This window comes from Podarcis erhardii, assembly GCF_964252035.2.
Source record: "Podarcis erhardii genome assembly, chromosome: 6".
In the NCBI taxonomy this organism is placed as follows: Eukaryota; Metazoa; Chordata; class Lepidosauria; order Squamata; family Lacertidae; genus Podarcis; species Podarcis erhardii.
The window spans coordinates 13,751,696-13,774,202 of NC_138510.1; the positions used below are offsets into that span (position 1 = coordinate 13,751,696).

The 22,507-nt window shown below is 41.8% G+C and overlaps 1 protein-coding gene across 12 annotated transcripts in view; it reads right to left on the bottom strand.

Moving 5' to 3' along the window:
* Positions 1–22,507, bottom strand: part of ZNF831 (zinc finger protein 831) — a 45,811-nt gene that overhangs the window by 12,145 nt on the left and 11,159 nt on the right. For 5 of the 12 annotated variants that reach the window (XM_081867458.1, XM_081867453.1, XM_081867451.1 and 2 more), the window contains 2 exons: positions 907–5,127; positions 148–299 (listed from right to left, as the gene is read on the bottom strand). In XM_081867458.1, coding sequence (XP_081723584.1) covers positions 148–299; positions 907–5,097 — 4,343 coding nt within the window. In that variant the 5' untranslated portion in view covers positions 5,098–5,127. Of the gene's footprint in view, positions 1–147; positions 300–906; positions 5,128–10,343; positions 10,452–16,773; positions 17,582–21,256; positions 21,403–21,586; positions 22,349–22,507 lie in introns of those variants that run through there. The other 7 variants (XM_081867454.1, XM_081867456.1, XM_081867457.1 and 4 more) reach the window with 7 other exon arrangements.

Here is a 22,507-nt window from a genome sequence, read left to right on the forward strand (position 1 = left end):
GTTACACACATGCACTTTTGTTCTGAGAGAAAAAGACATCAAGAACAGTACATCTGGAGCTACCACCATGCCATGTTTGTGAATACTACATATATCCAGAGAAAATGATTTTTCTATTAGATTGAAGCTAACCCCGATATTTCTCACCGTTTTTGACTGATCTTCATTTTTTTCCTTTTACGGCTTCTCTTTCCTTTATTGGTTGAGAGTCCTCTCACTTTGTTAAGCTTTTCTTTTGCCTCTTTTGCCTCTGGAATGTCTTTTAACAGCACATCAAATCCAGTTGTTGTAAAGCACTGCTACAAATATAAAAATAAAACAAAATGGCAAGATAAATGTAATTTTTTAAACCACCAAAATTATGGAAGAATTTAACCCATATATAGAGCACTGAGAGCTCAGAGATCAGGGACGGTAGCAGCAGGTGCCCAGAGGACTCCCAAGTAGAGGGGAAGAAGTGAGCAGGCTGAGGGTATATTCCACAAGGAAAGGTGTTCATAGGAGGGTGAGATGCTGCCAGTTATGCAGGCAAGGGGTGACATAACTGGGCTCCTGAGCCCCACAGGGGTGCTGCAGAAAGAATGTAGTTGGTCAAGGGAGCCGTGGACTCAAAAAGGTTGAAAACCTCTTAGTTAGATACTACAACCCATGGAAAGCATGTCATAACTGTGACTGAGAACTCTATTAAGGTAGGAGATCACCCCCATGTTTTAAAGCATCAACCAGTGTTTGTCATGGATGGCCCCATGGCCCTTGGATATCAGAGTACGAATCAATCATACGCTGCTAGTATTAAGTACTAACAAGAAAACATCTGAGCATGCTCCTTAACCACCATTCTTCCATTTTATTCTAGGTACAATGTGACATTCCTCTATTTGGGAAGGAAGGGAGTAAAGGAATTACCTTCTCCATCTGCTGCTTCTGTGAAAAGCAAGTGAGTGGTGCTTTGGGGGTCCCAGCCGTCAAGCCTTGGCTAGCAGCCTTCTTGGTACTTTTCATTTGGCAAAAGGAAAGACTACGTTTTGACACCATGCTTTCATTTTTGCAGGTATGCAGGGAAGAATAAGCAGAATATTTCTTCTCCATCTGCTCAACAGGAAGAGGGAGGTTTCTAGATAAGCAACACCACGTTAACTGAGGCTCCGCATTTAGAGTTGGGAAGGATATATTCAAGCTCGGAACTTTCAAGTTTCCCGCACGAGAAACTGCACTTAATTGGGACAGAGTGCAGGCTTCCTTTTGTTGGGTGCAGAGCACATGGCAATAAAGCGTGTCCGAGGAATGGCAAAGGCATTTGGAACTATCGGCCGAACAGCTGGGCACATCTTGAAATCCTGGGAAAGGGTTAACAGCCGACTGCCATTCCGTGTTTTTTGTGTCTGTGTTTCCACAAAAAACTGCCCTTTCCACCAATGAAGACACAGATAGAACCGAACTGTTCCCTGAGTGTATTAACTGAAGGGCGGGACTCTGCCCTGTCATGTCCGAAGATATAAGAAACCCTCCTCTATACATAGATGTAAAGCATATTTTCCCCCCTGGCATCTGTGATGTACAAACGATCACACGTCTATCCCCTTCCTGGGGTAGCTTTTGATCACCTAAATGCTCTCCGTTATTGGCTCCTTTCCCCTCATCTTTCGTCTTCTCCTTCTGCCTGACATTCTGAAGATGGCATCTTCTGTCCAACCTAGTTGTGATGCTGGTGGTTTCTAGGATAGCTGGTGAGCAAACTACCAGAGACTTCAGCGTTGTATGTACTTCCCCTTTTAGCTCTTTTGTTCTGTTCGGATGACTCAGTTCCAATTGAAAAGGGCACAAAAATACATCTGTGGAGCTGGTTCCAACTGATCTATTGTTACTGGCAAGGGAAGAGGAGTTAGTTGACGTGCAGGGCAGTGAAATACAGGGCATTTCCTTTGACACTCCTGCTAGAATTAATGGCATGTCTGTACTATTCGCTTCTTGTGCACATTTTAGGATATACTTTGGGAGAAATTCATTTTTCTTTAGATGTGGAGCTGCTTGATCAACTACTATATGCTGTGTGTCGGGTGGTGCTGTATCTCCACTCTGATATAACATTTCTGTCCCCGTTATCATCAGACATGGGTTTTCTGTCAGTTTTTGTAAAGCAGATGAATTGCGGGTGTGCTCCTTTTTTATCCCAGCCTTGAGTTGTTCAGAAAATGAAAACGCTGGTACACTTGCTTCATCAGTGAGATTAGCAACATCACCCTTATTATTAGAAACCATTATGGGATATTTGACCGCTTCCTCATATTCCATGTTGCCACCTGATGCATTTACTCCTACTGTTCCTGTCTGCTTTTCTCCTTTAACTGAGTGACTTACTGATACTGGAGCAACCATATTAAGAAGTTTGTAATGGTCTAGCGGTTTCACAGTTCTCTCTTCTGAGCTGCTGTGACCAATACTGACTTTTAGTTTTGTATTTTCTTTGCTCTTCAGTTTATCCACTTTTAACTTTTTTCTCTCTGAGGGTAACTTTTGCAGTGCCTGCACTGGCTCACTGCTGTCACACTGGTGTGGTGCTAAGCCCCCCTGCTTAAGTTGAAAGCTTTCTTTTCCACCAGTATCTTCTCCTTTGCAGGTCAAAATATCATCATGTAATGGGGGCAAAAGTTTAATAAATTCCTCTTGTATAATTGTCTCCTCTGAGCCAGTATTATGCAAGCTAGCAGTGTTTAATGAGGTAACAGTCTCTTGATCTGTGGCTTGCTGAAGTGGGAACTTCAGTTCACAACTGGTACTTAAAGGCTGGACCTGAGTGTTGCTATTTGAGTCTTCCTCTGAAACACCCAATTCTTTGCATCTGTGTTCAAGAAGTGTTTTAGTCATATCACTGTGTTCACAATCACTGACAGTATTTGATGTTTCCATTGATTCTGCAAAGCTCCTTGAACTCTCCTGTAAGGAAACACATTGCAATATAGGACTACTGATAGAATGGCCTTTCAATTCTTCAGTATTCAGTTTTGCCGAAATGGCTACCATTGTGTTGCTTCTGCCTTCTCTTGGCAGAGTAACTCCCTCCTGACTCGTTGTTTCCTTGGCATCCAAATGGATGCTTGAAGCATCTGTCTTATTTTCCTTTGGTTTCTTGGTCATTTGACTGCTTTTCATTTTCTGGTAGATTTTCTTAAATGTCTCATCCCCATAAACCTGCCATTTTTCCTGAGAGAACATTTTAAATTTCCTTTGACTGGGTTTCTTATGCTTTGCGTTTGCTCCTTCCCCCCCAGCTCCAGGCTTTTTAGTGCCTTTCATCTCTTCCGAAGAAGATGAAGATTCAATCACGTTACTTAGCATTAAGTCATCTACTGCCACCTGCCTGACAAGTGCTCGGGGGTGGCTGTTAGGAAAGCCTGCTGTACTTGCAGCAAAGTTGTTGCTATGCAATAAACCAGAAAAACTTGTGTTTGGGGACATTCTAGCGAAAGAAGTTAATTTTGAACTATCTATTTGATCCTGTACCCTCCTAGTACTCTCAACAAAAGGCAAAGAGTTACTTCTGGTAACAGGCACGCAATCAATTGTCGTAGAGAACTGAGTGGGGACCGAGTGAAAAAACAATGGCTTTGATTTTTCCACAGGTGTGAATATAGACTTGGCTGAGAACAGAGAAAGATTCTTTTTTCTGTTTATGTCAACAGGCCGTATGTCAAAATGGAACGAGTCTTTATACGTATAAGGCATCGGCAAGTCAATGCTGCCCTGCTTGGACAGGACTGTTTTCCTGGGTCTAACATTGTCCAGTTGGGTGTCATCCACCACAGCTTTATTTTGAGATATTAGCTTTGAGATATGCTCCTCCAATTTCTTTTTCTCAAATGTTAAGGCTCCTGGTGCTTTCTCAGCCAAATCTACTTTTGAGCTATTTCCTGCTGGGTACCTGAGGTTGCTAATGGCTGTATCACTTTCTGACTCTATGCTGTGCTCACAAAGACTGTGCAGAGGGCTGGGAGACAGCATCTGCTGTTCCACACTATCAGAGCGTGACAGGTATCCCGAGTCAGTGCTTTCACATTTCTTCAGCTTGTAGTCTGGAGATCTGCTGTCCCATAGCTTCTCCGAGTACGTGGCTTGCTGCCTCTGTAGAGGACTGTGCTTACTGACAGTTGGAGACCTTTGCTCCTGGATCTTTCTTCTCTGGAGCGAATTCAATGGATCTTTCATGGTCTCTTTCTCAAGGGCATTCTGATTTAGCCCTCCATGATAATTGTCCGCTGTCATCCACTGGTTTTCAGATCCAAGGAATAAAGCATTCACTGGTGGCAAAGAAGCATCAGGAAGGTGCTTCTCCCTAGTTAACACATCAGTGGACTCCGAAATGGCTTGTTTAATCACTGTCCTTGGCTGGTCACAGTTTCTATCATTGGCTTTTGTTGTCTGGAGAGCTCCAACACTTTCAGACACCTTCTCATTCTCTTCTAATGTACTACTGTTGTCAGATTCTGAGGGCTGCCTGGCATTGTTTACATGTGTTTGGGATCTCCTATGTTTATACAGATTGCTTTGAGTTTTAAATGCAATGCCACACGTAGTACACGGAAAAGGTCTCTCACCTGTATGTGAGCGCATGTGTTTCTCAAGAACACTTGGTTTTAGGCAATCACGGCCACAATGTTTACAGAGGTACTTCCCAGCACTTTTGGATTTCCCTGGGCTTCCAAGTGGCACGCACGGAGAAGGATTTTGTGGCAAAACCGATAAACCACTAATTATATTTATTGTCCTAGGTTGCTTTTGAATGACTGCCTGAAGTTGATCTGTCCCCTCTGAATGTAAAACTGGGCTTACGATTAAAGGCATATTAGTGCTGTCTAAGTTGATACTGGTTCGGCCTGTGGGCAGTCTGTTGTTTGGATGATGACATTCTGCCTGGGTAGGTTGATAAAGTGGTATGGTAAGGGCTTTCAGATATATAGTCTGGGAGACACCTTGTTCTGGCTGAAGGACCACCGGACTCAGTGAGAGATTTGATGCTGCTGGCACTGCTTGAAGGCAAGAGAGCTGAACTGGCTGATCTTTTAGTGACGCCGGAGGACAAGGAAGTCTCTGCGCCTCCATTCTCTTTATGTTATGCAACTGTTCAATTGTCTGTAGAAGAAATAAAACAGAAGCCGTTAAATTGAAATCAACACTATGGGTTGGAAGAATTAGTTCAATTTAGATCTCATTGACAGCATTCTGAAAACTTGTCAAAATTTAAGTCCAATTGATATCAAAGAGGCCTAAGAGACAGCTGAGTCTGGATCCATCCCCCTGTTTATTTCCCACATTCTGAAGTTAGATGTCAACTGTAGCTTCTGGTCTTCTCAAAGGAATATGGGCCATTGTGGTAAAGAGAACAGTGGACTAGATGGATCTAATATTGCAGGGTTCTTCTTATGACAATTCACAGTCATTTTTTAAAGAAAGCTGAGTATTAACTTTGATATTTAATTTAGCTGTCACTGGGAAACAATGCTCTAAACATTCCTAAAAAGAAAGCCAAATGTCCTGATCCCAAAGAAAACGAACTTACAAAACTTACATTTTAATCAGCACCTGCTGGTTTAAACTACAACTGGATGAAGGCAGGCCTCAATTATCAGGAAACATGAGCCAATAGACATTCAGGGACTTGGTTTTGCTTATAAATCTGTCATGCACTGTCACTAATAAAGTAGAAAATATCAAGCTTTCACGGACCAAGGCTCAATGCAGTGCCTAAAGTGAAATTGAAATGGAAGTGGCAGAACACTAGCCGCCCCATAAAACTCATAATATTAAATACTGATGGCTGTGTGTCCTTACAAATTGGTAACACATCAGTTTTAACTATTTTAAGTAGACAAGATATATTCTAGAGTTTGACCTTAAAATTAATTTGCAACACAAATGTCAGGTTAAAGGGCAGGGCGCCTGTGTCTTTAAGAGCAGTGGAAAAGGAAAACCTTTGTCAAGCATGGAATAGAGAGGTGAGAAGCTTCTGATACTCAACTTCTATTGGAGTCGCCAATAGGAGTTTCCTCCTGTGCCAAAGGGGAGGGACGCGGGTGGCACTGTGGGTTAAACCACAGAGCCTAGGACTTGCCAATCAGAAGGTCAGCAGTTCGAATCCCCGTGACGGGGTGAACCTCTGTTGCTCGGTCCCTGCTCCTGCCAACCTAGCAGTTCGACAGCACGTCAAAGTGCAAGTAGATAAATAGGTACCGCTCCGGCGGGAAGGCAAATGGCGTTTCCATGCGCTGCTCTGGTTCTCCAGAAGCGGCTTAGTCATGCTGGCCACATGACCTGGAAGCTGTATGCTGGCTCCCTCGGCCAATAAAGCGAGATGAGCGCCGCAACCCCAGAGTCGGTCACGACTGGACCTAAAGGTCAGGGGTCTCTACCTTTACCTCACCTGTGCCAAAGACCAGCTTGGGAAGGGCTTTTCATTGAAACAGTATCAGAGGAATAATTGGTTAACACCTCCCTCCCCATAGGTTGTATCCCCAATTCTGAGAGCACCTGCCAGCTATGTGCAATTTAACACATATACATGTAACACCATGTCACTTCTGCAAGTGTACATGTAATTCTTGGCCCTAAACATGGCTACTGCACTGAAAGTTTTCACAGAACTGTTTCTGACCAACAGCCCCCTCTATCAAGACCCCCTCCAACAGTCTATCTAATATTATCTGACATTTGGCTTTTCTTCACTCAGAACTGTCTCCTGCCCCAATTATATTATCTGAGGTCTTATGCATGAGTTGCTATCTGCATTTGCTTATCATGCCCCCCCTACCCTCCAATTATTAGATTTTAAACTAACCATTATTTTGGCTTGCAAACCACTTGGGAGTGTATTGGCAGAGAAATGTAAATAAATAAATAAATAAATAAATAAATGTGCTCACACAATGGCTTCAAGCTAGCCACTATCACTGCATGCACACAACACATGTACTGGAAAAATGCATTTTAATGTGACTCCCAGCCTGAAGGATTGGCATTAATTAAAGGTCAAAGGGTCATAGTATAATACAGTGGTGCCTCGCAAGACGAAAAGAATCCGTTCCGCGAGTCTCTTCCTCTAGCGTTTTTTTCGTCTTGCGAAGCAAGCCCATTGACGGCTTAGCGGCTTAGCGCTATTAGCGGCTTATCAGCTTAGCGGATAAGCAGATAAGCGGCTTAGAGGCTTAGAAAAAGGGGGGGGAGGGGAAAAAACCCGCAGGAACTCGCAAGACATTTTCGTCTTGCGAAGCAAGCCCATAGGAAATTCGTTTTGCGAAGCACCTCCAAAACGGAAAACTTTCGTCTAGCGAGTTTTCCGTCTTGCGAGGCATTCGTCTTGCGGGGCACCACTGTATAGAATATAATATTACACACATGGTGTGAAGCAGCCATCCTCCTTGATGCCAGCAGTTCAATGTTTTCCAAAACAAGCTGATGTTATCTTGCTTTGTGGCATCCGGTGTTTTTCACATTTTTGTCTTTTTGTTGTTCTCCCTGTTCTGAAGATTCTTCTACAGGATAGACACAGTGTGCTCCTTTACATGTGGAAACTGTAGTATGGTCTACACATGCACCAGAATGAGAGGGAAGAGTGGACTGTACTGCTTCCAGCTGCAAATGGAGTATGATATTTCTGAATGTTTATATTACATTATAAAAAACCCCAACTGTGAAAACACTTAGCACAGAAATCCTTGTACGTTTTTTTTGATATCTTGTAAGTTTCAATGGGCTACTAGGCTGACAATTCATCCAATTCTCTATGTATAAAATGTAAAAAATATACTGTAAAAAAACACTACAGTATATCCGTTTGTTCATTTATTTTACTTAACAAAACTTACCATAATTCCCAAAAAATGTGTTTAACCCAAGAATGTATTTTGTTTTTTACTTTGTTATGTTTTTCTGTGTTTTTATACTGTAAACCACCCAGCAATGCTCGGTGGTTTAACATTTTGTTAAACCGATCCCTCCAGTCTCTACCATCTCGTAGATTTGATCCCAAAGTTGCCAGTCCAGCTTGGATCATCCTTTTTATCCTGCAACAACCTATAGTTTAAACTATCGTTGTCTTTCGTAATAAGTTGTACATTCTTTTATTCTAGGCACTGGTCTCTGTCCAGTTACTGATTCCCCCTAATACACTTGTGCCCTACTGTAAGTGTAATTTACCATTTAGCATAACATGACTCTTAGCTAAAGGCCCTGAATTATGAGATAAAGGCAGTAAAAGGAATTTTGTAAGATATATTATCTCTGGAATTTCTCCCTTCTCTGCAGCGCAAGTGGAGAATCTGCATGCTGAAAAAGGCCAAATGTTATTTTAAAATAAGTTTCCTTCCCTCATGATTGCTGTAAAAAAATCTGAAAAAGTGGATTGCCTATGCTTTTTCTTCAAGGTTTCTTCAGTTAAAGAAAGATGCTTTATCAGCATTTTGAATCCCAGCCAAAGTGTGCCCCAATTACATTTTAAGCTTGCACAGGCACAGACTGTACCTACATGGGAACATACAGCAAGAAGCTGAACTTGTTTCTCTTTGACAGAAGGATGCTGGGCTTATGGCCAACATACATCATTCATATACATCATTAATTCTGTAGAGCTTAAAGTTATCGGCAATGCACCCCTTAAAATCAATTGCAAAGCGTTCATTTAAACATTACCCATAAGCCCAGAATTTACTGAATAAGGGATGATTTTCTAATTGTTTGGAAAGATGAACCAAATACACCATATATGGACTGTTCAGAATATTTTTATTCAATGGGACAAAAATTCAACCTAGAAAACTTCACAAAAAAGGTTTGTTCTAAATGCACCCATTTGGTTTCCAAACATAAGGAGTTTTTCACAAAGCCAAGATGTTGCAAAACCTATAGACCAGAAATTATTTGCTACTAGGAAAATTACTAATAAGGACTTAATACAACCAAAAAGATTCTCAGGAGCTGGGTGTTAATTGGAAGGTATTTCCTGAAGAATCCAGCCAGGATGCTCTTAGGCTAACTTGGGACTGCCAGGAACACGCTTTTATTTGTTGCTTGGTCCCGCTTCAGTTCTGCAAGGAACTTATCATGGTTAGTGTGTGGAGCCATATTAAACTTGTGAATAAAATGCCTCAGGGATGTGATGTTCCCACACCAACAGCACGGGAGGTTTTGGAGCCCGGTGTGCTTGCAAAACTTGCTTGGTAGACTTTTCTTTTTTCAAGAACTACCAGGGTAGCAAGGTAGCATGAGGATTGGTGGGAGCACTGAATTTTGGCCCACTGCGTAACAAGGCACTGGGCAGCCCAGTATGAAACATTGGACTGCCATGACCCAGCTGCTTGGCCTAGCACTGCACCTCTTTAGTTCCATCATGCCTTTGCCTTTCTTGGTACTTTATTTTCTTGTCCAAGTGAATCTCTCTGTAAGGAATGTTTGGAAAACATTCACGTTTACATGCATTTTTAATTTCAGGGTTGGCACGGGGGGGGGGGGGGGACAAACAGCTGAGAAAAAGACACCCTGCTGAGACCTGAGTGTCACTCACTGATCTATTCTTCCTTGTGGTTTCTCCTTCTCCCGCCTCTGTTCCAGGCCTACCATTTGTTTATTTATTTAACCAGCCAAGCAAATGGCATCATTAAGCAACAGAGCATTTTCATTTGATCTTTCAGCCACAGTGTGCTCTGTTCTGCTGTCCTAAATTTAATCAGCAACATCTCCAGCTTTGCTCCACACTGAGACGAATTTATCTGGAAAAATCTTGCATTTGCACTTCAGAGCATACCATAATAATGCTGAATATAAAGGGCACAAGCATTCAGTGTTGGACTGGAAAGCAAACAGCAGGTTTTGAAAGCCCAACCAACACCAATTTATTTGGACTCCGCAGCACAGGGAAAGTAGAAGCTTGTGCTAAAAGTGAAAAGGCAATTTAAAATAAAAATAAAAATATATGACTTGCGTCAGACCTTTGTGTGTCAGATTTAAACGGGGGAGACCCAAATTTAAATCCTCACTCACCTATTAAGTTCCCTGGGTGACCTAAATCTATCATGAAGAAACCTATCATATTTCACATTAGGATCACTGTAGGCTCTAACTTTGAGAGCGCCATGGCAAAATGCCCGCCCTCCACAGTGGTGAGCAGAAACACCACCATCAACAGTGCAATCAGCACCAGGCTCCTGCAAGGGCACTAGCACCCCTACAATGATGGCAGGTGGTGATGCCTATCCCAATGAGGTGGTAGAACAAGGTTTGTGCACTGCGCTAGTTAAAAGAAAGGTGGGAAACAAATGTACCAAATACCCCCATCAAATGCAAGAAAATAGGATTACCTATGCACTAGTGAAAATATTTGAAGTTGTCTTGTGCTGCAAACTCTGGATAATGCACAAAAAGCACCAGTGTTTATTTCTCCAGCAATTCCAGATAAGTAGAGGGTCCTTCATGAATAAGCATAAGAGATATACCTTTGGTGAAGTTCTAGCTTAGGATGTCCACAGTCAATTCTTGGCTGCATGGAGAATTATTTTGATGTTCTTAGTAAGTGCTCTTCAGCTGTTTGACAGACAATAATAATGACTGCTCCAATGGGCCTTAGCAAATACAACCCACACAAACATTAAATGTTCAGGTGACTGGGTGGTTGTTTTCAAAAGCTAGTCCAGGCATCTTAGAGTCAGCTGAGAGATTCCTCATCTTTTGGCAATGTCTCACGTACAGAAAGCATGTTCAGTGCTTTGCACATGCATGCATGCACAATCATTCTGCTTTTTTCACATTTCTTTAAATACACACTGTGAATGGCATATTGGGAAATCTCACAGCTGAGTATCTGAATACCTCTTTAAATGCACACACTGTGAATCACATACTGAGAAATCTCACAGCTGAATATCTGAAGGCAGGAAACAACCTAACTATTTGGACAACCAGAGCTTTATATATTGACGTAGATCAGCACAAAGGTTATATGTACACTACTGCACAGTGGTAACTGTAAAAGGCAGCCATGGGTTGGAGACAAAAACACTGGGAAAAGATCTCACACCTCTGCTGAAGAACCATCTCATACTAAATTGGTGTGCAGGGATCCTAAAGTGCAGGACAATGTCTCCTTTTCTTTTTGAAAAGGAGGGGTATGAAGAAAAACAGAAGGCAGGGAGAGAGAGAAAGCGAGGGATAAGAGGGCTCATCCACACCAGCTTCTCTCATGCCTAGAAAGCATGTTTCCAAGGGGTTTTCCACTTGTACTGTGCTTTCTAGGCAAGAGTCCCAGTGGTTTTGCTTTTCCTCACCACTTTCCCTTGGAAAGGATATTTCTGTTCCACCTTAAAAGGGAGCAGGATGTTTGAGTCACAGAGTCTGCATATTTCCTGTTCACAGGATGTTTCTGTTTTGATAGAGCTGTTGTCTCTCTCTCTCTCTGTGCCTGAACACGCAAGCAGGCAGTCATGTTTTTTCTTTGTTCTGACCGACGCTGAATAAACTTCTAAATAATGCTCTCCTGCGTGCATCTTTCGCTGTGCAAATTCTGCTGATAGAGCGTGCATCAACTCTGGAATGTGGCAAGCTATTTTCTGGAGCTCGTGTCGCTAATTGCTGATACTGTATCTACTGGAGATCGATGGATCGTCCGGAGGCGACGTGGGGGCCATGATGGGCTTTATCTCCCTGGCAGTATCCCAACACTCTTTAGCAATAAATCAGAACTGACGGCAATCCACAGAAAACCCATTGCCATTTGCTCCGATTCAGAGCTAAACCGCTGGTTTTCCTGGGGGAAAGCGGTGGGGCAAACGGAAGTGTGGATAAGGACACAGAGAGACAACGGTTACATAATGGGGTGGGTGAGTTGAAAATAATGTCAATATATTTCACATCTGGCAGCCTATGTGCCCCTTTGCTTTCAGAAATTGCATGGGTAGACGAGTCTATAAAGCCCAGGACTCAGAGGAGAGTGGCTTCCTATACAATCATAGAATTGTAGAGTTGCAAGGGCACAATGGGTCATCTAGTCCAACCCTCTGCAATGCAGGAATGTCAACTAAAGCATCCACGTCAGGTGACTATCCAACCTCTTCTTAAAAACCTCCATGGAATAGGAGGAGAGTCCACCACCTTTCAAGGGACTCAGTTCCACTGTTGGACAGCTCTTACCGTCAGAATGTTCTTCCTGATGAATACAAGTTCGCACCATCATCCATGTGAGTTCTTTAGATAAGTAAAGATGTGTATCATACTCCTCTGTGTTTCCTCTTTTCCAGGCTAAACATAGCCAGCTCCTTCAACCGTTTCTCATAAGGCTTGATTTCCAGACCCTTTAAAATCTTGGGTCCCCCACCTCTGCACATTCCAGCTTGTCAGTATCCTTAAATTGTGGTGCCCAGAACTGGACAAAGTACTCCAGGTACGGTCTGATCAATGCAGAGCAAAACAGTACTATTATGTCCCTTGATCTTGCACCTCACCTGAAGAGACTCCAGCAAAAAAGGTCTGAAAAGCCCTTCATGTACATATACTGTAGTAGGCAAAATGCAACCCTCTGAATCCTTGCCAATTTTTAGTCATCTGATCCTTACTTCCTTTAGGTGATCATAGTTAAAACAAACTATGGTTCCCCAAGTTTGGACATTACAGGAAAATGAAAACTTCTGCTTCGTAACAGCTCCCCTTCGTGAATGTAAAGAAAGAGGAAATGGGAACACACGATTCTAAACCCTATGAAGATTCATCCTCATGATAAACTATGGTTTATTGTTAAGTCTGAATCCAGGCTTGCTGTCTTTCACTGCTCAAACAATGCAATGCAAAGAACCTACTGACTTTCATTTCATGTGGGACCTGTGCATTTATGGTTGCACAAAACGATGAACAAGACCTCTAGCTGTCACTAAGAGATATAAAACCTAAACATACCTTTTAGTGAGTGGCATATCCAAGTTTTACTGATACAAGCTATGGCCAGGTTCACATTTAACGCTGAGACAAACCATAGCTTAAGCATGATCAACCAAATGTCCAGGTTACAGCTGAACCTAGGGTCATTTGTCTTTACTTTGGGAACCAACTCTTTCATGCTATGCCATGGTTTGACTTTGTATTGCATTCACACCAGGTGCCTAAAATGTTCCCCTAACCTTTGAGAATTCTTGGAGTATAGATGAGGGCCCTGTAGACTTGGAGGCAAACAAATGGGCAGTGCTCTTCATTAGGAGTACAACTTTTATAAGCATCTGAAGCTTATGATTTTGGTTTTAACACTCAAACGCAGCCATAGAAAAATGAGCATTCAAAATGCATGGAGATCCACCAAGCTGGACAATAAGAACCTTTTGTATTGTACTGCAGTCATTTTCTCCTTTATGAGTACTATATCACATTTCAAAATGAAACGGGAGACTTCATGCTCTGAAACTCAATCATGCGTACTAAAAGAAAGAGCCACAGCTCAGTGGCAGAGAACATGCAAAAAGGTCTCTGGTTCAAACCCCCCCCCCCCCCGATAGCCTCAGGTAAAGCTAGAAAAAACTCTTGCCTGGAACCCTGGAGAGCAACTGCTACTTAGATTAAGGTTACCAGATTTTTTTCAAAGAATCTGAGGACACTTTTTTTAAAAAAAGAGAAAGAAAAAAGTTTTTTTAAAAAGTTTTTTTAAAAAAGTAATCTCTTCTGTGATCTCCTCTGTCGTGCAGCCTTCCTCTGGGCCCCGGCCTGCTCTCTTGGAGTGCTAGCTGCCGTGGAGTAGGTTCAGGTCGGTCCTGGGCTTGGTCACATGTCCTTGCCCTCCCGGTGCTTTCCTACCACTCCTCAGCGGTGGAGGCACAGCAAGGTCAGGGCTCCCCTCTTTTTTCTCCTTCCTCTTTCTCTCTCTTCCTTCTTCTCCTCTCCTCCTCCTCGTGTCGGCTCCGGGTTTTCCTGGCCAGGAGCGCCGCTGGGCAGTCGCCCAGGCGCTCTCGCTCCTAACTCGATTTGGGTTGCAGGGGGGAGGATCAGCGGTTCCCAGTTGACAAGCCAGGCACCCTGGTTCCCCCTCAGCTGTTGTAGTGGCAGCAGCAGTCTCAGCAGCTCGTAGCCAGACTGGTAGCGCAGTTGGTTCTGGCTGGCTTCAGGAGCTGCTTGCTGCCATGGCACCCACCATTTTGCCTCACCAGAAGTCCCCATATGATGCGTCTTGTGCCATTGAACCAATCACGCAACATTCATTCCCTAATAAATCTATAACACTTAAAATATCAATCCAGGGGCATTAAATGAAAACTGGAGACATTCCGGGGACAGATTTTGTCCGGGGACAGCTTTGTAAATCCAGGAACTGTCCCCGGGAAACAGGGACGTCTGGTAACCATAAGTTAGATGGGCCAGATCTGACTCTGGGTATAAGGCAGCTTTCTATATATTTCTATGTAAAGGCCATTTCTCAAAAACTAAGTGCTAGAGATATATGAAGTAATACTTGAGGTATTTAGGAGGGGCAAAAGTTAAATTTTGAAGTTTTGGGATATTTTAAGCACGTGTCCTGCTTTTTGTACCTAATACAGCTCTCCAGCATGTTGGGGTTCCAGCAAGTTTGTACTGCAGCATACAGTATTTCCTGAACAACAAGAAGTCGTGTGAGGTTGTTTATAGATGCCACAAAATCAGCCTAGAATAACTACATACATTGTCTTCAGGTCAGTTCTGTGCCTTGCTTCTTAATAAATATGAAGGAGCAACTGAACAAGTATAATATTGTCAAACAGATCAGCTATTCCAGTTTCTTCCCTCCAATTTCCTCCTTCACTTACAATAACTATGGTTACCATTACTGAAATCCATAGTTCGTTTCCATGCCACAGTTGGAATGTACACTTTGCAATGGGCTTGGGATTCTGGTGCACAAATTATGGTTTGTGGTAATGCTAAGCAAGCATAGTTTGTCTGATTTGGATTCAACAGTGAACAAGTTATTACAAATTAGAAAGTGAAGGAGGGGATCAGGGCATGAGTGCTAAGGCACAACACACAACCTCAATAGTAGAACCATGATACAACCAGACCACTGCAAAAACAGGGCATAAGAAGTATGTTTTGTCTTTAGTACCGTATTTACTCTAGTCTAATGCCCCACTGAATCTGATGTGCACCTTAATTTTCACAATGTCATTTGGCCAAAAAAAGTGAGCTTTAGATTCGAGTAAATACGGTACAACACAGTAAGCAATCTACGGAGCAGATATTCAAAAATAAAGTTGCAGATTTCTGAGCTAGAGTAGAAATATTTCCCCTGCTATCTATTTCAACTGCAAACAATTTTCTTCTGACATTTCCCATTTTTTGTTCGCTATTGAAATTGGTTTCATCCTCCAGTATCTTATAGCTAAAAGTTTCAGTGCAGTTGTTGACAATACATCCCAAACCTTATTAATGGACCAATTGCTGTAATATTCTCTTTTCAGGACCAATCTGTGGGCCTGATTTATGGTACTAAATAAACCATACTTCCATGAGATTATTGGGTTTGGCTGTCTCCAGCGCCTTTGCTAACAAAGCCTGGCAGCCCAGCATTCTATTTCTAAATTACCAGTAACCAAGGAAGCTCATTGTCCTTATAGCATTTGAATCTAGGTTACAGACTTTATATATCTGTAAATGTTAAAACCATTTTGAATAATTAATTAGCCTTGCCTATGATTCACCCGAGACAGCTTGTAATATCAAAATGTGCTAGAAACTGTATTTTGTTCTAGTAAAATATACATGCTTATGGAAGTTTACAAAACATGCTTCAGTCATGGGAGTGGCAAGACTTTCTATAGATACTGTAGCAAACATCTGATAACAACCTTTGCTAGTGCCACAATACAGTCCCATCAGTTCTTATTTTAACATAAAAGCATTTATCCATTACTTAACTCTTATCCTAGAGTAATAAAAGTCACTTCAGAGCATGCAATAGGATGACAGAGCAAATTATTACAATTAGTACAAAGGACTACAGAGCAGATTCTAAAGCCGTTCATTAAAAATTCAAAGCAAAGGAAATAAGAATCTCTGATTCATCTCAGTATGGAAGAAAAAAGGCATTCTTTATTTTTACTCTCCTGTTTGATCATTTGCAAAGCTGGAAATTTCAAAATCTGACCTCAGTAAAAACACCCTTTGCACAATAAGTATTAAAGCAAATATTGTTTAGAGCACTTGCCTTCTCCTTGACCAATGTTAATTCAATATGAATATTTTTCCCATACTAATTCTAGCAACAGTACTCATGAAAACTAAATTACATAAAGTATGCACGATTTAGGTTATTTTCATGGCAATTAAATTTAGATTAGTTCTTTTAAAGGAAAAAAAAATCTTATACATGTGTTCAGCATTTTCATAATAAACTGCACAAACAAGATTCTTCCTGCAAATGTGCGTAACAGGGAGTTTCAAGTTATTCTGGTCAAAATCACTTATGCTTTACAGTGCCAGAAAAGAGTTAACTGTCTTTAGCATGCATACCACACATCAACAGGCTTGCTTTTCTATAAGCACAGAAACAAACCTGGTCCATATTTCAAAGTTTCTGATGCTTGAGCAAAAAGTGCAAAATATACCAGTAATAAAAGCCCTATTTAAGGTTCCTTGTTTTGGAAAAAAAAAAGTGCTGTGTGTGTCAGAGAAAAGCAACCATCCTAACAGTCGCTGCATTAAAATACCCACAACTTAGCCCTTCTTGTTCTTTGCAGTCTCTCATCAAAGCTAAGCAGAGAAATTAACAACAAAGCTCTTGCTAACCTTTAGATGGCTAAGTCCATAGGCCAGAGGTGTGCTTCAGGTTTCTCTGGGAAAGCGCTGGAACAACAACAACAACAAAGGATTCAGAGTCTTCTTTTCAATTGTTCTGGCTCTCTTTTTTAAAATGTGAAAAAAAAAACGATGCACAGAAGGTTTGGTGGTGGGCGGTGGGCTTTGGGGTGGGGAGGGAAGAAGAGGGTGATTTCAACCCACATTTGGCGTGGGAAGAGTTTTAATGGCTCTAGCTGGTAATATGGTTTTCCTGCTACAGTGTCTGTACTACTGCAGCTCTGTGTGGGCGTAAAGAAATGACACGACTGGGTTTCAAACCATTAGAGCAACATTTGCAAACAGATTTAAAAAAAACCATCAGGTACAAATGAAAAAAAAAAATCCTTTTTTTCCACTTTAAAGATACAGCAGGACTAATACCCTTTCAATCCATCAGAACCCTCCTTCTGGTCGTGTAAAATACAAGCATCAGCTGCAGTACATAGGAATAGACTTGGTAACTTTTTCATGTAATAAATGTTGTATGGATTACTTCTGTGAGCTCTTTGTTAGGTATTTCAGAAGGCATTTCAGCCATTTGTTCCATTATGCTCTCTGTAGTCATTGCCCTATGTTCTAATTCCAATTCCAATTCCAAGCTCCAAGTGCCCTCACTTACATAGCCCAAACAGTAACAGCCCCATACAAAAGAGAGGCATCAGCAGACTGAGTGAGGGTAATCTCAAGGTTTGCATAACTGGGAGAGAGAGACCCTCCAAAGAGAGTCTAGTGGGAACTGAGTGTGCTCATGCTCATAAAGGTAAAGTTAAAGGGACCCCTGACCATTAGGTCCAGTCATGGCTGACTCTGGGGTTGCGGTGCTCATCTCGCTTTATTGGCCGAGGGAGCCAGCATACAGCTTCTGGGTCATGTGGCCAGCATGACTAAGCCGCTTCTGGAGAACCAGAACGCCGTTTACCTTCCTACCAGAGCGGTACCTATTTATCTACTTGCACTTTGACGTGCTTTCGAACTGCTAGGTTGGCAGGAGCAGGGATCGAGCAATGGGAGCTCAAACCGTCGTGGGGAATCGAACCACTGACCTTTTGATCGGCAAGTCCTAGGCTCTGTGGTTTAACCCACAGCGCCACCCGCATCCCTGCTCATAGAATGTTCATAGAATGCTGGCAATTGTGAGAGGGGGGAGGGGAGGGATGGGCAATGGAATAGCTGGAAAAGTAAGATGTCAAAAACACAGACACACAACACATATAGTGCCCCCACTCACTTTATCACAATCTAGAGAGTCTCCTACATGAAAAGGGAGGCTTCCCCCTCCTCCACCAGACATACACATACACTTTCTTTGTTGCAGGATCCCAGTGCTATGCACAGTACAAACAGTAATTTTAATTCTCTGAGTGCCTGTTCTTATGTAGCCAAAACAGTACTATCCACACAGAGAAAGGTATCAGCCAGCTTACTGGAAGAAGCTCATAGTTTACAGAAATACAAACAATATTTAGGAAAAAATATCTGCCCCCCCCCCAAAAAAAACCACAATTGAGGACTGAGCATGCCCAGTGGTCATGGAATGCTGTGGACTGGAGGGGGGCATGGAATTTGAGTATCCTTGAAGAGGGCAGGGTTTCAACCAGCGACGAACAGGGATGTTCCACACTAATACATTTTGTTGCAGGTCCCACTTGCATAAAGATAATTTTTAAAGAATGATGAAGTTTTTCCACTTGTGCACAAAAGTGAACTATACAAATATTTATTGGATAATATAAAACAATACTTTTGAAATTTGAATAAATGAAACCCTCAACACTCCTCTATGGATGCAGCAGGCAAAAATATTATTCTCCAACAAGGCCTTTGACTGATTAACATCTGATACCCTTTTAAATATATTTGTGAGAGGGGATGGGGTTTGTTTTTGTTCTTGTTTTTATTATGTATTTTATGTTGTATTTCAATGTTGTGAACCACCCTGAGATCAAAAAGAGCTACTAGCTTGTAACCACAAAGATGAAAGGAAATCAGAAACAGAAGCAACTAACAGTTCAAAAACCAAACCTGAATTTCTATGTTAAGCTCCCAGGAAATGGTGCAGAACAGGTGTAGAATAAGGACGTTATTGGGGGGAGGTAGCCTAAAACATGCAATTATGTAAATATCCTCAAAGGTCTAGATTAGAGTGTGCCCCCATCCCACAAAAAATATTTTCTCAGACTAAGAGTAGCTTCCCCAAAGTAAAGCAGCTGTGTCTACAGATAAATAATGACCTTCATAAATGAGGAATGGAGCCCATTCTTTAAACAAAAACATTTTATAGAGTTCTTCATTCAAATTTCTACTGGTGAAATGTGTATCAAGGCCATTTATAACAATTGTGAGAACATTTCAAGCGTGCAAGTCTCTGAACCCAAAGTGCAATTTACTGCCTCAGAGTTCTGAGATATTTAATCCAATATCAGGACTGCAATGATTCAACGTGATTTCAGACTGAGAGGACAGTGACTGTTCCCCCACTCAGAGGCATGTTCCTCCACTATCTTTGTTAATTGACAGTCTAACTTAATCCAACTTTCAGCAGTACACAGAGAATCATACTATTTCCATTCTGCACATGAGGAATTGTGTGTTTAAAAAAGCACCTGAAAATTCAAACGAAGCTTGAAGTGTTCAACCAAAGGTGCTAGCTTTGTACCTGGTGGGAGTTTTTTAAATGGGCAGAGATATATTTCATCATGCAGTCTCTCACTGATATATCTCAGGTGGTACAATTTCATTAAGATTATCACATGGCCTTGTCAAGTAAAAAATTAAATTTCTTCTTATGGTTCTGTTTAGCGTACAGTCATCATATTCCCTCATTTTAAAAGTCTTCTGGAAAACATTTTCTTATTATGATTACACTTTCTGGTTATTCTAAATCAATATACAACTGTTCTCTACTGCAGACGCTGTTTAAATAGCCTCTTCAACTTTATTCCTCTCAACCACTCTCCCCCCCACCCCAATTTTTCTCTTCCTCCTTCCCTTCCAGCTCCCCCATCTACATGAAATCAGGTCAAGAGCTGCACGTGACTCTTGGAACACAGGGTTGGAACACAGGGTTCCCAGCCCTGGAATAGATGAAGTTGAAACTCCACAAGATGCCTTATTATTCAAATCAACAAATCTCACATGTACTATGCTGCTAGTGTTCAGCTGCTGCACAAATAATTACCTGTCAAACTCTTTGACTGCATCAAATCAATGGATACATGCCTCTTTATCATAGCCATCAGACAGTCAGAGTTGTAATTGTATGTGGAATTTGGCATCCAAACAGGATTTAGGAATGACATAGGAATCTGCCTTATACCATAGATCCATCCAGCTCAGTACTATACAGTGACTGGTAGTGGCTCTCCATAGTTGTTTATCAATCCTTTCCAGGGAATTCTGGGAATTATAGCTCTGTGAGATGAATAGGGGTCTCTTAAAAACTCATCACCCTTAACAAGAGTCCCCAGGATTCTTTGGGGGAAAGCCATGACTGTTAAAAGGATAAAACTGTGCTTTAAACTGTGCGGATGTGGCCATATACGCCACTGGATCTAACCCTTGGAAAACATTCATCAAGCTCAGCAAGTCACAGGATAGGAAGACAGGTCCTCTTATGGATCAGTAACTGGTCAAAGAACAGGAAGCAGAGAATAGTAATAAAATCAACAGTTCTCATGATGAAAGGATGGTAAGTTTTAATAGCACTGGAACCAACAAAAGTTGTTAGCTGCCATTAAAGAGCAAATTAAAAGGGTAAAGGGACCCCTGACCATTAGGTCCAGTCGTGACCTACTCTGGGGTTGCGGCGCTCATCTCGCTTTATTGGCCGAGGGAGCTGGCGTACAGCTTCCAGGTCATGTGGGCAGCATGACTAAGCCGCTTCTGGCAAACCAGAGCAGCGCAGGCAAACGCCATTTACCTTCCCGCCAGAGCGGTACCTATTTATCTACTTGCACTTTGACATGCTTTCGAACTGCTAGGTTGGCAGGAGCAGGGACCGAGCAACGGGAGCTCACCCCGTCGTGGGGATTCGAACCGCCGACCTTCTGATTGGCAAGTCCTAGGCTCTGTGGTTTAACCCACAGCGCCACCTGTGTCCCAAAGAGCAAATTATTTTGCTACAAATATTCATTATCTTGGATTTGCTGTCAAGCTCACTAAGATTCAAGGAATCATAAATACTCACTTTCCCTCCCTTCACCCACCCCAATTTGACGAATCACTGCAATTAAATATAAGAAAGAAAATTTCAGGCTCTTGCTAACTAATCTAAAGCAACCTAATAGGTGAAGCATCTTAATTCCATTACACTGGCATCTTGAGTATTTTCACTCTCCCATTGACACACTAATAATTCTTTGAACTCCTACAGCTCATAGCACTTCATGAATAAAGGTCTCAGAGCACTTCATGAATAAAGATTAATTTTTACCACTTGTGTTCTGCACATGCATAATCGAATAATGGGTTCTTGGAAAGTAGAGTCCTTGCTATTATGTTTATAAGAGTGTTAATCTGAAAGAATAGAAACACTGTTAACTATTATTATACAAGAAAACATCATAAAATATTCCTTCCAGTAGCACCTTAGAGACTAACTTTGTTATTGGTATGAGCTTCCGTGTGCATGCACACTTCTTCAGATACCCGTGCATACACACGAGAGCTCATACCAATAACAAACTTAGTTGGTCTCTAAGGTGCTACTGGAAGGATTTTTGTTTGTTTGTTTCAACTACAGCAGACCAACACGGCTACCTACCTGTAATCATAAAATATATCCACAAAATCAGGTATTCCCATGATTATCATCAGTGTAACTTCTGGGGGGGGGGTCAGTTTTTAATTGCTCTGCAAAAATGAAGCATCTTTGTGAATCTTGCTGGAAATGAGGATATAGTTCCCTTTTGAGTTCACTTTAAAATAAATAATTGTACTTCCATTTAGAGAATTGAAAATATATTAGCAAAGAGGACTACAGAAAAACTTTCTACCAGCAAACAGATTAAACAAGTCCTGGCAAAACTGATAGTTGTGTGCATAGGATTAAAGACACAGCTAGCAAAGACACTTAACTTGCTCAAAACTGCGAAGAATTTTGCTTGGCAAAAATTCAAAGCACCATGGAAACAAATGAAGTCATTGGCACCAAATAAGCCTATCCATTCTAACATGGTTTTATGGAGAATGTATTGAAAAGATTTGGAGAAACAGTATCATTACTGTATACGGATGAACTGATCTATATTTAGCAGTGGCCAAACCTGTTCCAGGTCATGCCTATCTTGAAAAACCTAGAGCCAGTTCTCAAAAGGGAACAGCATCCATGCAATCTCTCCTGGAAGTCACAAAGATGAAGTGGTGCTCCACTGTTAACACTCCATGATCTCCAATCATGGTATGATGACAAACCAGATCCAATGGTACCAATTTAGCTGCAGTTGCACACGCAGAGGTTTCAGCTACTAAAACAGGATTGGAGACAGCACCTGTCATGTTTGGATAAGTGAATTTTTGTATAACGAGCATTTTGGATGGATGTACTATATTTTTGAATCAAAGAATGTGACAATGCTGCAGTTCCCATGGTCGCCAGTAGGTGACCATACCAAAGATGACAGAGCAGCAGGCAGGTAGGTAAGCAGTTGGCCCAGATGAACTGCAAAGGAACAGCTAAGGCAAG